Here is a 13,458-nt window from a genome sequence, read left to right as displayed (position 1 = left end):
GTGGTCATCAGGAAAATGGCTGTTTCCATCATTGGGCAGATGAGCAGTTGGTCTAGTCATCTGCCCGTTACTACTGAGGTTCAAAAGGAGACCCCAAGGGGTTGGGGTCACAGCCGGCGTCTCGAGGTGCTCAAGGGAGCAGGCTTGAACCCATCTCCAAGTCAAGGGGCAAAGTTTATTGTAATTGTGACGCCTGCCGAAATGGGCTGAGTTCCAAAAGGGTTTAGCAAAGAACCAGGAGCAAGAAGACAAGCTTGTAGGAAAAGACAGAGATCCGGTTCTTCACGTCCCTGATGGGCTAATTCTATGGCCCCGGGGTAGAACTGGAGAACAGCTCGTCATCATCTCAGAAACCCTTTATCCCTGACCAAGAGATGGTTGTCTGGCGGCCAGGAAAGCTTCGAGGACCACACTACAGTGCTCCCAAGGCCAGGAGACTTTAGGATCATTGACAGATTGTTGGAACAATAGCACTCCAAGGTCAGGGGGCCTCAGGATTATCACTATATTTCCCCTGGAAGCTGTGCCCTATCGTTACTCGAGATACATCTTACTAGAAATGTTTGTGCAAGGTCTCAAACCTTTCAAAATGGAAGAGCATTTAGCTATTGATCGACCATTAGTGAGAGGCAGCTGCACGAGCGTGAAAGCAGAATTTTAATGCAGTTTTTAAACGAAATGTAACAGTTTTTGTTACATCCCCGCAAAAAGCCAGTTCTGTTTAAGTTAATGGGGGACATGTTTGTCCCGTGTGTCTGGGGCCCTAGCATGGCTCCTGATAAAGAACTTATCTATTCTATTCAGACCAAGCCACAGGCGGGAGATCTGCGGGCGCAGGCAGAGAAGAGGCTGCTGCGACACTGGCCATCTTACTCCCCCAGGGCCCCAGGCAGTGGCTTTTGATTAAAGTCCCACCCAGCGGAGGCCTGGACACTGGAGGTCTGCAGGCAAAAGAGAGCCAAGTCCTGAAGCCAGACCCCAGGTTCTAGTCCCCTGCTGGCTGGCTTCCTTCCCCTCCCCCACCCCGGTCAGGCCCTCCCCACTCCTGATGCTGAGGACGTGCCTCGGGAGGAAGAGCCAGCCCAGCAAAGCCTCTGCTAGAGATCACCTTTGTCTGCCGGCTTCTTGCACTGCTGCCCGTCGCCCAAACTGTGGCTCGGAATGGATCCTTACCTCCCCCGGCCCGGCGGATGCTCCAGAGAAGACCTCCGGGCGGGACCCGCTCTCTGAGCTCTGCCCGCCCGGCCTGGGGGCTCCTGACGGGACGGAGCCTGGTCCCAACCTGTCCTCCCGCCCACCCAGGGGCTCCGTCCTCTGAGCCCTCGCACGGCCCCGGCACCCCTCCGTCACTTCCGTGGCCAGCCCTCCGGCCCCGCCTTCCCAGCGGGAAGGACTTTCAGAGATAATCCCCCCCCAGGGCCTGGGGCCCCATCTGGCCGCGGGAAGCACCTGAACTCAGCTCCCATGCGGTGACGTCACCCGCGTCCCCTTCCGGGCCGAAGGACACCAGCCCCCGCCTCAGGCCCGAGAGGAGAGAGTGGAAGCGAGTCATGGGCGGGGCTTAGCGGGGTGGTGCATTTGGGGAGGCGGCACCTCGCCTGCTCCCGCCTCCATCCGCTCCTAACGGGCGGTGCTCGGGGTCGTAGCTCCGTCCGCCTGGGAGCTCCCCCTAGGACGGCACTGTCCCTACACAGAGAACTCTCTAGAGCCCGGGCCCAAATCTGGAAGCTCTCCCCCCAGAATTAAGGATAGACTAGAAATTCCTCATGGAGCAGACTTTCCCAGAACTGATTGGCGGAGCAGTGCTAGGACTCTTGCCAGGCAAGGACTCATGAAGGGACCCTTCCAGCCTCCTAGAAGCTATGGACGGAGCAGTGCAATGACTCGTGCGGTGGGGGAGGCACATCTCCTTTCCCAGCCCCTATATTTCAGAATGGACTCTCCCAGTCCATCTTCCTAGTAGCTGCGTAGGAGTCCACGGATTCACGGAGGAATCACTTCCCCTGAATTCAGAACGTCCAGTCTCGGGCATTATTTCCTGAGCCCAGGGCGGCCAGGTTCACGGTCAATAACGGGGAACATCGTCTAAGACTCCTCACAAGCGCCCTCCTCCATCCTCCCCCTCCCCCAGGCCCTTCTCTGCAGCGGGGAGTTGCAGGCCTTATTGCACCTATCCCAGCTCGCTCCGCCTGCTGGCCAACAGCCAACGCCTCCCGGCTTCCCCGAGTCCCGTTGGTGTGTGTCGGAGGGGAGGCTTGCGTCACGATCAGTCTGGACTTTTCTTCCCCTCCCCCAACTCCCATGTAGTCTGTACGATTCGCCGACCATGGCGGAAGTTTATCAGGATCCGCCAATCGGAATAAGAGTCGGAGAGCCGGGGCGGGATTTTGGCGCGGAGGTGAACTCCACCCGTCTCCCAGGCAACGCCCCTCCCCTCTTCTTCCCCCTACGTCCTCCCCCTTCCCCGACCCAGTCCTCCGGGCGGAAACAGAGAACGAGCTTGGCCAATGGGAGGCAGGTGGGGCGGAGGCGGCTCTGCGCGACGCAAGCTTGGACCAATAGGAAGAAGGGGAAGGCGGGGCGATCGCGGCAACGGCCAGTAGGCGACGAGAGACGCGGGGGCGGGGGCCCAATGAGGGGGCGTCGACGCGGCCCGCCCGCCTGCCTGCCGCGGTCCCTCCCTTTCTCCCTCAGCGCTGAGGAGAGGAGCGTCGGGTGGTCCCGGCCCCGGCCCCGGCTCCGGCTCCACCCCCGCCCTCCGCACCCCCGACTCGGCCCCGGAGTCCGGGAGCCCCCGCCGCCATCATGCCGGCAGTGTCCAAGGGTGACGGCATGCGGGGCCTGGCCGTGTTCATCTCGGACATCCGCAACTGTGAGTGGGGCAGGGGCGGGGGAGGGGAGGGCAGGGGCGGGGCCGGGGGGCGGGGCCGGGGGGCGGGGCCGGGGCGAGGCCACGCGGGTCCCTCCCAAAGCGCTGAGGTTCCCCCCGTGCCTCCGGCTCCCTCTCCCCAGCCCTCCTCGGAGTAGGATTCCTCCCCCCAGTATCGGGGCCGCCCCTTAATCGTAGACGGGGCAGGGAGGACTTTGCTCCTCCCTCCAGGAGCCGGGGCGGGATCGGAACCCAGAGCTTCTGCCGGGGCCAGCCGGGCCTGCCTGTGGGTGGGAATGGGGAGGAGGGCGTCCTCAGGGAGCTGCCAGCCTTGGAGTCAGGGACTGGGGGGGAGAGGGGGACCGGGCCTTGAAGGCCGCACCTAACCCGGGGCTGAGGCCTCGAGGGTCAGAGGGAAGCAGGGGGTTGGGGGCGGGGGCGGGGCCGAGTGCAAGTTCGGACGCGTGGAGTTTCAGCCTTGGGCTGGGGGCTGCCGGCAGCCCCGCTGTCCCTCTGAGAAAACTGAGCCACTTGCTGGGAAGGGCCTGAGGCCTCGGGCTCCTGGAGCGGTCAGGCAGGGGGAGGAGGGCAAGCAGAGGGTCACGTCATGGGGGCGCTGGGGAGGAGACCCGCGCTGGGAGGGCACCTGTCATGGGAGGGCAGCCTGTGGCAGGGAGGGCGCCCCCTGCAGGGAGGGCAGCCTGTGGCAGGGAGGGCGCCCCCTGCAGGGAGGGCAGCCTGTGGCAGGGAGGGCACTCCTTGTGGCTCTGTGCTCATACAGGACATTGGCAATGGGGGCTGGCACCCTGGGGGGCCAGCCTCTTGGGCCCAAATCATTCTAGACAAAGGCCGAGAGAGGAGCCAGTGTGAGGTGCCGGGGTGGGGAGGAGCCTTTGGCGAACCCTAGCTGTGTGGCAAGTCCCTGGGAGGGGGCGCGGGTCCCCTGTCTGAAACCTCCCTGGGGCCCTTGCCGAGAAAGCCCCGAGAAAACCCCGAGCCACGGCCGACACGGATCCCGCACTCCTCTGGTGGGGCGTCCGGGGCCCTCGTGGCAGCTCTGGGAGGGCTCGTCCCCCCTGGTACAGAGGAGGAACCTGAGGCGGGCCGCGGGCACCCAGAGCTGGGGCATCTGAGGCCTCCTTGACCCCAGGCCGCGGTTTTCTCCTTGGGTCGGTCAGGGACCCGGGGCATGCTCCAGAGTGAGGGGCTGCAGGGAGGTCCTGGGGGAGGGGAGATTTTCAGGCCCAGATCTCCCCCCCGACTCTCCAAGGTAAGAGCAAGGAGGCAGAGATTAAGAGGATCAACAAGGAACTGGCCAACATCCGGTCCAAGTTCAAAGGTGAGCAGGAGGGGCCGAGAGGGCCAGGGGCCGGGGCGGGCTCCCTCGTCTGGGGACTCCCATCCACGTGTGCTCTGTCCCCTCCTCCCAGGGGACAAGGCCCTGGACGGGTACAGCAAGAAGAAGTACGTCTGCAAGCTGCTCTTCATCTTCCTGCTGGGCCATGACATCGACTTCGGCCACATGGAGGCCGTGAACCTGCTCAGTTCCAACAAGTACACGGAGAAGCAGATTGTGAGTGGGGCGCTGGGGGCTCACCGAGGCCCTAGGCTGGGGGGTAGTGGGGGGCTGGGGGGGTAATGGGGTCCTGGGGGCTCACTGAGGCTCTGGGCTGGGAGGGTAGTCAGGGGCTGGGGCCCTCACCAAGGCCCTGGCTGGGGGGACCAGGGGCTGGGGGCTCACTGAGGCCCTGGGCTCCTGTGGGCAGGGCTACCTGTTCATCTCGGTGCTGGTGAACTCCACGTCGGAGCTGATCCGCCTCATCAACAATGGGGTCAAGAACGACCTGACCAGCCGCAACCCCACATTCATGTGCCTGGCCCTGCACTGCATCGCCAACGTGGGCAGCCGTGAGATGGGCGAGGCCTTCGCCGCCGACATCCCCCGCATCCTGGTGGCAGGGTGAGGGGGTGGGCAAGGGTGGGGGGGGGCCGGATACCCGGCTGGGAGGTGGGGGAGGGGGGAGAGCCGGGCGACCCCCGAGTCCTGGCCCCTCCAGGGACAGCATGGACAGCGTCAAACAGAGCGCCGCCCTGTGCCTACTGCGCCTGTACAAGGCCTCGCCCGACCTCGTGCCCATGAGCGACTGGACAGCCCGCGTGGTGCACCTCCTCAACGACCAGCACATGGTGAGGTGCCCGCGATGCTGCCGGGGACGGGGCGGGGGGGCTGGGGGCCGGGCTGAGCCCCTGCTCCTCTTCTCTGTCCCAGGGCGTGGTCACTGCCGCCGTCAGCCTCATCACCTGCCTCTGCAAAAAGAATCCAGATGACTTCAAGACTTGTGTCTCACTGGCGGTTTCACGGCTGAGCCGGGTGAGTGGGGGGGTGGGCGGGGGCCCCTTCTCTCCCTCTGTCTCCCCCTGTCAAGGGGCCCTCCCACCCGAAAAGTCTTCGTATACGTGGGCGGTGCATTGTGGTCATAGAGGTATGAGGGATGGAGGCTGAAAACGCCCCCTGAGCAGAGCTGGGCGTCCGGCCTATCCCTCTGTGGCTCAGGCTCTGGTTGCCCTGTTGGGGGAGGGGGGCGAGTGAACCACAGTCTGGCTCCCTGCTGTGGTCCTAGGGACCGGTCTTGGGGAGCACTGACAGCTCCCCAGAGGCCTTGCCTCAGTGGGCCCAGCAAGAGTTTGGTTCTGAAAAACAGCCCCATTCAAGTGAGTATTTGAGGGTCAAGGGAGGAGCTCAGAAAAGCTGGAGGTGCAGCCCCCCTCCCCAGGCACCCCTTCTCTCCTCCTCTCTTGCTCCCTCCTCTGTGTCTCTGTCTCCATCTCTCTCCCCACCCCTTCTCCCCTTTGTCCCTCTCTCCCCCTCGTCCCCTCTGCCATCTCACCTCTGTTCCGCCCCCCCGTGCCCCCAGATTGTCTCCTCGGCCTCCACGGACCTCCAGGACTACACCTACTATTTCGTCCCTGCCCCGTGGCTGTCCGTGAAGCTGCTCCGTTTGCTGCAGTGCTACGCGCCACCAGGTAGGGCCTGTTCCCCGAAAGCTCCCGAAGGTTCTAGTGCAGCTCGACCTCCATCTTCTGGCCGGGCTCCGTTGGCCCCACGTTAAGGGCCTTTGGAAGAGGCTGGGGCCGGGCCTGGGGCCTCCCTTACCTCCTCCAGGGGCTCGTTGGGGTTGAGCAGACTCGAGGCCATGCTTGGGGAAGGATGGGCCAGGGCCGGACCCTTGACCCTTCCCTGTCCCCCACGGGCCCCAGAGGACGCCGCAGTGAAGGGGCGGCTGGTGGAGTGTCTGGAAACGGTCCTGAACAAGGCGCAGGAGCCCCCCAAGTCCAAGAAAGTTCAGCATTCCAACGCTAAGAATGCCGTCCTCTTCGAGACCATCAGCCTCATCATCCACTATGACAGGTCTGGGGGCCGCTCGGGTGGGGGTGGGGGAGAGGGTGGGCCTGGCTGCCACAAACCGTTCCCACAGACTGTCCCTGGCCCCCCAGTGAGCCCAACCTCCTGGTCCGGGCCTGCAACCAGCTGGGCCAGTTCCTCCAGCACCGCGAGACCAACCTGCGGTACCTGGCCCTGGAGAGCATGTGCACGTTGGCCAGCTCCGAGTTCTCCCACGAGGCCGTCAAGACCCACATCGATACAGTCATCAATGCCCTTAAGGTACCCGCCTTGGCCGCCCGGCCCCTGCCCACTCTGGCCCCTGCCCCTCAGCCCTGGTCCCTGCCCATCCCGGCCCCCTGCCATGGCTTGTGCTCACCCCCCTCCCCCATCTCCCAATGTGGTCCAGACGGAGCGGGATGTCAGCGGGGAGCGGGCCAACCTTGCCGGTGACCGAAAGAAGCAGATTGGTTGGAATGTTACGAGGAGAAGGTCGTCCGGGGAGGGGTGAGGGGGTTTTGGTGGGGGGGGTGGGGGGCGGGTGGCCAGGGGGTAGGGGCCCGTTTCCGCCGGTGTGGGGTGGACGGGGGGAGTGGAAAGGGGGAAATTTACCGATGATGGGGTAGTGGCGAGGTGTGGTAAAGGTTTTGCCAGTTTACCAAACGGGGGCGGCGTAGGGTAAGGGAAGGTTTCGGTTGGAATTTATTGGTTCCCTGCCCTGGTGAAGGTCCCGGGTTTCTTAGGGTTGAGGCCCGGGGGCTGGTAAGGTTGGGGTCTCCGGGATTGGGAACCTGGTTGCGGGCAAGGCCCAAGGGGGCCCGGGTGGGGGGCGGGGGGGGGGGGGAGGGGGGCGTGAGGGCCCCCCTGGAGCCCCCTCAGTTTCCTGCGACCCAAACCTGTAGTGGGGCTGTTTAAACAGGGTTATAATGTTAGGGGGAATGGAAGGGGGAGCTGGAAAGTGGGGGTTTCAGCAGGGGGGTGGGTTCCTGGTGAGGGGGGGTTTGGGCGGGTTTTGGGGTGGCTGGGGGGTTGGGCCGGGGGTGGGGGGGTTGGGGGTTCCGGGGGGTTTGGGTTTTCCCCCAAGGTGGGGTTTTCCCTTTTTGGGGGAGTTTTCCCTTTGGGGTTTTCAGAGGGTTGGGGGCCGGTTGGGGGATGGGCCGGGCCCCCCGGGGGCTGGGGGGGGAAAGTGGGGGTTGGGGGGGCGGGGGGAATGGGGGGGGGGGGGAAATTTTGGGTTTTGGACCCCGTTCCTTTCCTGTGCAGCCCCCCGGGGGCCCCGGGCCCCTCCCAGGTGGGAGCTTTGAACGTGGGGGCCTGGGGTGCGGGTGGGGGGCGGGAGGGGGGCGGGTTTGGCCCCGGCTCTTGGTTCTGTAAAAAGGGTCCTTTGGGCTTGCGCCAGTCGGGGCCCCCGGTTGGGCCTGGTGAGGCTGGGAGTGGGGGGCGGGGGTCCGAGGGGGGGCGGGCAGTGGTGGGCTGGGAGCAGTGGCAGGGAGGCAGTGATGGGCTGGGAGTGGGGGGACACGCGTGTGATGGGCTGGGGACAGTGGCAGGGGGCAGTGATGGGCTGGGATGGGGGGACACGCGTGTGATGGGCTGGGGACAGTGGCAGGGGGCAGTGATGGGCTGGGATGGGGGGGAAGAGTGACAGGCGGCCCCTCAGAGCCAGGCTAAGGCCCTCTTCCCCTCCCCCCCAGGCCGTATGTATCTCTTCTATGGAAACAAGACCTCAGTGCAGTTCCAGAGCTTCTGTCCCACTGTCACTCATCCTGGGGACCTCCAGACTCATATCCTACTCAGTTCCAGGCTCTTTCCTCCCCCCACCCCCACCCCCTGTCCAGGCCCCCTCCCCCCCCATGGCCATCTTCTCACTCTCTAGCCGCCCACTCCCTGCCCTGATTCCTTTCCTTGACGGGCTGGATGCACAGCTGGTGGTGCAGACCAAGCGGGTGCCAGGCCAGGTGGATGGGGGTGCCCAAGTGCAGCAGGTCCTCAACATCGAGTGCCTCAGGGACTTCATCACTGCCCCCCTGCTCACCGTGCGCTTCAGGTGAGGGGCGGAGCCTAGTGCCCAGGCCTGGGGGCGGGGGGGGGGTACCGTGGGGGCAGCCCTGGGCCAGTGTGGCGACTCACAGGATACGGAGCCCAGGGCCTCCCCTGCCTTCCTCCTGCCTAGGTATGGGGGGGCTGCTCAGGCCCTCACGCTCAAGCTCCCGGTGACCATCAACAAGTTCTTCCAGCCCACCGAGATGGCTGCCCAGGACTTCTTTCAGCGTTGGAAGCAGCTGAGCCTGTGAGGGGCGGCTGGGGCGTGGGCGGGGGGGGAGGGCCGGGCGGTGGGGGTGCCCCCCTTGGGGGCTCAGTCTGGCCTGTCTCTCCTGTCATGTCCAGCCCCCAACAGGAGGCCCAGAAAATCTTCCAGGCCAATCACCCCATGGATTCCGAGGTGACCAAGGCCAAGGTGAGGGGGTAGAGTCCCGGGGTCAGGAGGGGGTGGGGTGGGGGTCAAGGAGCCCCTGGCCATCCATGTCCCTTGTGCTTCAGCTCCTCGGCTTTGGCTCGGCCCTGCTGGACAACGTGGACCCAAACCCGGAGAACTACGTGGGTGCCGGGATCGTGCAGACCAAGGCCCTGCAGGTGGGCTGCCTGCTCCGGCTGGAGCCCAACGCCCAGGCCCAGGTGAGAGAAGGCTGCCTGCTGGCTCGCCCTCCCCTGCCTCCTCCCGGTGCCCCTCCCCACCCCCTCCCCAACCTGACCCTGGCTCTTTGTCTCCTCTGGCCCCAGATGTACCGCCTGACACTCCGGACCAGCAAGGAGAGTGTGTCTCGGCACCTGTGTGAGCTGCTGGCCGAGCAGTTCTAATCTCAGACCCCGTGTACCCGGTCCTGGAGGATGAGGGGGGGCCGTGTGCTGAGGGGCTTGGCTCCCGGGGTCAGAGCCAGGGGCTCCAGAACTCCGGGCCGGGGGTGCCCTGGCCCGGGCCGTCCCCTTTGCCCTTTTGTATCTATTTTTTGAGCTGCTGCTGTTTACAGTGTCGGGGGCCCCCCTCCCTGAAGCACAGAGGGGAAGGGGCTAGGGCCGTCCCCTCCCCTGCCCTGCCCCCAGCCCACCGTGTATTAATGTGAGCGAATAAAAGATGAGACGCTGGTGCAGTGGCAGGGCCGGGCGCTTTATTGGGGTCCTAGAGGAAGGGGGTGAGAGCGTGCAGGGTCCGAGTGGCCAGGCCCCGCAGGGCATGCGTTGGGCTCTGGGGGCTCACCAGCAGCAGGAGGCGGCGGGGCCCCGCCTGGATCGCCACCAGCCTGAGCCCAGCCCCGGGGTCCTCCCGGCCCTCCGGCCCCTTGGCAGCTGCCCCAGACACCACATAGCAGGCCCGGGGAACCCCCGTGGGGCACCCCTGCTCTTCGGCCTTTTCCTCTGATGACCCCGCCTCTGAGGAGAAAAGGGAAACATGTGCTAGGGACTTGGGGCTCCCTACTCTGCACTCCCTGGGAAGCCTCGAGCCCTGCTGACCTGGAGGGAAGTGGGTGGCAGTGACCAGCACATAGAAGGAGCGGAGGAGGCGCCGGCGGGTCCTGGGGGAAGGACCTGGGGTGGAGAAGGAGAGAGACCTTTGAAGCTGCCCCCTCTCCCGCCCCCCTGGACCCACCTTCCATGCTGTGCTGAGCCCCCCACTCTGGCGCACCTTCCTCTCCACCAAGATCCACCGTGAAGAAGGCACGTTTTTGCTCCAGGTGCAGGAAGAGGAGCCTGGCAGGGGAGGGGGGAGAGATCCTGTTAGCTCCTGGGATGCACCCTGAAGCCCTCCAGGTCCCGGCTTTCCTCACTTACCCTAGAATGTCAGGGTGCAGTGAGAAGCCTGCCGGGATCGCCCTGGGTGCGAGGGCCAGGCAGGCCCTCAGCGGCTCCAGCACTGGCTGCCACCAGCGTTCCAGGACCTGGGATGGATGGGGGGAAGGCTTGAGGCAGGGGTCAGGGCCTGTACCCCACTCTGCCGAGGGACCCCTGGCTGACTGGGGGCTCGGCTCACCTGAGGCTCCAGCTGGCTGAGAGGGGGCTGAGGCCCACACAGCACACACAGCTCCAGGCGGGGCAGCAGCATCAGTGTCAGGAGGCGGTGGGGCACCTGGCAGAGGGGCAGCTTAGGGGCAGCGGGCACGGACACACTCCCCGGGCCTCCCTGGGCCCACCCTGCCCCTTACTCACCGTAGGACTCCCATGGGGCAGGTAGACGGGGTAGTCGCGGGCAGCCTGGGCTGGCAGGGTGCCCACCAGCCAGGGCAGCAGCACCGCCTCCGGAGACCCGAGGCGCCACCAGCCCTCCGTGCCCACCACCACCCGGCCACCCACCACCAGGCTGGCAAAGACGCTGCCCACCTCCTCAGCAAAGCCTGCCAGGGCCTCCTGAGGGAAGAAAGCCTCATTGGGGGTCAGTCTGCTAGGGACTGAGGGGGGTGCTCAGTGAGGAGGGGGAAGGGGGTAACGTTTACTTTGGGTTTACTGGGGGTCCTGCTTGGGGCTCAGTGGGGGCCCTTCTGCTGCAGGCTCAGTTGGGCTCTTCTGCTCTGGTTCCCCCTGCAAACACCCCCCCCCCCCACCTTGCTCCTTGGGCAGTGGGGTCAGGTTGGGTGACCTGCAGCAGCGGCCCGTCCCCCGGGGCGATGCAGTCCACGCACTGGGTCAGGTCCCCGGCCAGCTCCGCGTCCCCCAGGAGGCTGTCGATGAGGCCATAGGTGGCCTGGGGAGAAAGACCAGGTGGGGACTTGGGTGCCGGCCTCGCCTCCTGCGGCCCCGCCCCCGGCCCCTCCTGCGGCCCCGCCCCCCGCTCACCCTCAGCTCTTTCTTCAGTCTTTCCACGTTGCGGATTCTGGTCAACTCTTCCAGGCCGACCAGCAGGACCTAGAGACAGACATTGTGGGGACCTGGACGGGGTGGGGAGTGGGAGGGGAGGGGTCCGCAGCCCCCCGGCAGCCTCTCACCATGGCCCCGAACACCAGCTCCAGCAGCCGCTCCAGCCTGAGCTCCGAGCATCCCGGCTCCGAGGACAGGACGATGAGGGTGACGCTGTAAGGGGGACGGCCGGGAGTCAGGGGCGTGCTCATCACAAACCGGGACACTGAGGCACGCAGGGCGGGCACTGGGCACGGCGCCCCCATCCCCCCAGCTCGGGGTTCCAGGCCCGGCTCACCTGTCGTGGAAAGTCTTCCACACCACGGCCGTGTCCTCGGTGCGCGCGGAGCGCAGCGTCACGTCCAGGTTCTGCCCGAACATGTGCACGCCATTGAGGGAGCCGATAACGGAGAAGGGCAGCTGGAATGGGGTTCCAGGTCAGGACAGCAGCCAGGGACCGGCGAGAACTACAGCTCCCGGCAAGCCCTGCGCCAGAGCCCAGCGCCCAGGTCCCGAACGCGCGGGCGCTGTCGGGAGCGGTAGTTCCCTCCCTCACCCACCCCTTCCTGCTTCCGCCAGTGGCTTCACCTGGTGCCGGGAGGGGGCGCCCCCGCGGCTGCTCCTGCAGAATAGGGGGACTCCGCTGGAGGCGGCGAGGCAGAGCAAGTGCACGGCCCCCGAAGTGCCGTCTTCCGCCATGCCCCTCGGGGTCGCGTCGGGAGGCGCTGCTGCTGATCTATTTCGCTCCGGAGAGCTGTCCCGTTTCCGTGGCCGGAAGTGCACGCGGCCCCATCAGAAATGGCGCGATCGGGCCACTCTTCACTTTTGCCGCCGCTAATGTGCGCGCCCCTATCAAAGATGGTGCCGGCCCGGTCAGTGCCCTCGGTGTGATGGTGCCGTCACCATTTCGCAGGCGGCTCCGCTTCGTCTAGCGGTCGGAAATGCTCCCACCCCTAACAAAGATGGCGGCGGTCGGGATGGCGGGGCTGAGGGTCACGCCGCCCGGACCAGGGGCAGCTGAGCTTCCTTCCCGAGTGTCCCGAGCTTCCGGGGCGCTCCCTGCCTCCTTAACTCCTGGTCACTAAGATCTGACCTCTTCGTCTCCGATCCCGGTGCTGATTCAAAGATGGGCCCGGCTGACGGGGTTGCCTAGCAACCACCCCGGTTTTCGCGGTGCTGATGACGTCACCGACGCCCGTACAGCCCATTCACTGCGGACCGTTAGGGACGGGGTCGGCTCTGGCAGATGAAGCCGGGCGTGCTCCGTGCCCTCTGTCCCTGGGTCACTGAAAAAAATCCCCCCCCACACACCCCCGTTTCCCCATTTTAAGAACAAGGACGGGTGCCGCGCTGTCAGAAATCCTGCATCTGTCGGTGTCATGCCGTGATCCGCGTCGCGGTGCTTCAGCTTCTAGTTTTCCTAACGTTAAACAGACCTGGGCTTCCCGTTACCGGGCCGGCCTGGTCGGAGTCCAACCTTTGAGTCCCCCGCCCCCGCGCCATTTGTAGCCCTGTGCTTGGATGCTTTGGGTTACACGGGCCAACTAAAAGCGTTTAGGCTCTAGGTAAAGCGCTGTAAGGGGCGGGGAGGGGGGCAACCCAGGCGCAACAAGGCAGACTCCGCTCCCAGGAGCTCCCAGCTTCTCCGGGGGCGCCAGGACGGGGAAGGCGGGACCCCAAGTCAGGGGAAAATCCCAGCGTCCTTAGGGTGCGTTTGCAGGTTGTATGGTCAGGCTGCCCCTTTAAGGGGATGTCCAGTGGGAAAATCAAGTCTAGACTACTTCCTGATGTCCGTGGGCCGAGGCCTTTGTCGGCCAGAGCCTCCAGTTCTGGGTTGAGCTTGAAGGCCGGAGCCTGTTATGGGCTCCTTTCTTGGAGGCTGAGCTGGCCTGGGATTGGCACCAGGCCGGAAGGTACTTTAATCCCCGCTGCTGGGTTTGAGAGCGACCTGTTTGACAGCACCTCCCTCCCCCAACCCCAACGAATCTCTGAACCCTGAAATCCGGAAGTGGGGGGTCAGAGCTCTGGGGCCGGGACCCCTCCCCTGAATGCTCCGCTGCCCACGGCCCTCGTAGGGAATCCCTCTTTTCTCTTGGCCAGGAATCCCAGGAACATCATTTGAGCCGGGGGCAGAGCCGTAGACTCTGGGTGAGAGGGTTTCTCCAGCCTCAGGTCACATTTCAGATGGTTTCCCAGGGCCCGAGTGATACCAGGGTATGGAAGCGGGCTCCTGGCTGGGCAAGGGGAGGGGCTGGGTGATCTGAGAAGCTGCTAGAGACTTGGCCAGAGGGTGGGGGCGGGAGCAGAGGGTCCGGGACTT

General features: G+C 65.2%; 2 protein-coding genes across 3 annotated transcripts; one reads left to right on the top strand and one right to left on the bottom strand.

The window, feature by feature from the left end:
* The first annotated feature begins 2,623 nt into the window (after positions 1 to 2,623).
* On the top strand, positions 2,624 to 9,400 carry AP2A1 (adaptor related protein complex 2 subunit alpha 1). Its single transcript, XM_031961726.1, has 16 exons — positions 2,624 to 2,872; positions 4,140 to 4,208; positions 4,300 to 4,442; positions 4,636 to 4,829; positions 4,927 to 5,056; positions 5,139 to 5,240; positions 5,785 to 5,893; positions 6,128 to 6,278; positions 6,365 to 6,533; positions 6,661 to 6,758; positions 7,896 to 8,035; positions 8,175 to 8,298; positions 8,425 to 8,541; positions 8,640 to 8,709; positions 8,793 to 8,927; positions 9,033 to 9,400. The coding sequence occupies exons 1-16, from the start codon at positions 2,806 to 2,808 to the stop codon at positions 9,108 to 9,110; spliced, it is 1,896 nt and encodes a 631-aa protein (XP_031817586.1). The 5' UTR covers positions 2,624 to 2,805; the 3' UTR covers positions 9,111 to 9,400.
* On the bottom strand, positions 9,272 to 12,288 carry FUZ (fuzzy planar cell polarity protein). Of its 2 annotated transcripts, none has more exons than XM_031963403.1 (11): positions 11,727 to 12,288; positions 11,437 to 11,558; positions 11,228 to 11,312; positions 11,079 to 11,147; positions 10,882 to 10,986; positions 10,455 to 10,652; positions 10,279 to 10,374; positions 10,080 to 10,186; positions 9,934 to 9,998; positions 9,762 to 9,836; positions 9,272 to 9,680 (listed from the first exon to the last, which is right to left on the bottom strand). In XM_031963403.1, the coding sequence occupies exons 1-11, from the start codon at positions 11,835 to 11,837 to the stop codon at positions 9,430 to 9,432; spliced, it is 1,284 nt and encodes a 427-aa protein (XP_031819263.1). In that variant the 5' UTR covers positions 11,838 to 12,288; the 3' UTR covers positions 9,272 to 9,429. The 2 variants fall into 2 exon arrangements, with proteins under 2 accessions (XP_031819263.1, XP_031819264.1); XM_031963404.1 differs by having other exon boundaries at positions 10,626 to 10,652.
* Positions 12,289 to 13,458: the final 1,170 nt, after the last annotated feature.

Source organism: Sarcophilus harrisii, chromosome 3 (assembly GCF_902635505.1).
Source record: "Sarcophilus harrisii chromosome 3, mSarHar1.11, whole genome shotgun sequence".
Lineage (NCBI taxonomy): Eukaryota > Metazoa > Chordata > Mammalia > Dasyuromorphia > Dasyuridae > Sarcophilus > Sarcophilus harrisii.
The sequence above is the reverse complement of the archived record's forward strand: the minus strand, read 5'-3'. Positions and strand labels throughout refer to the sequence as shown.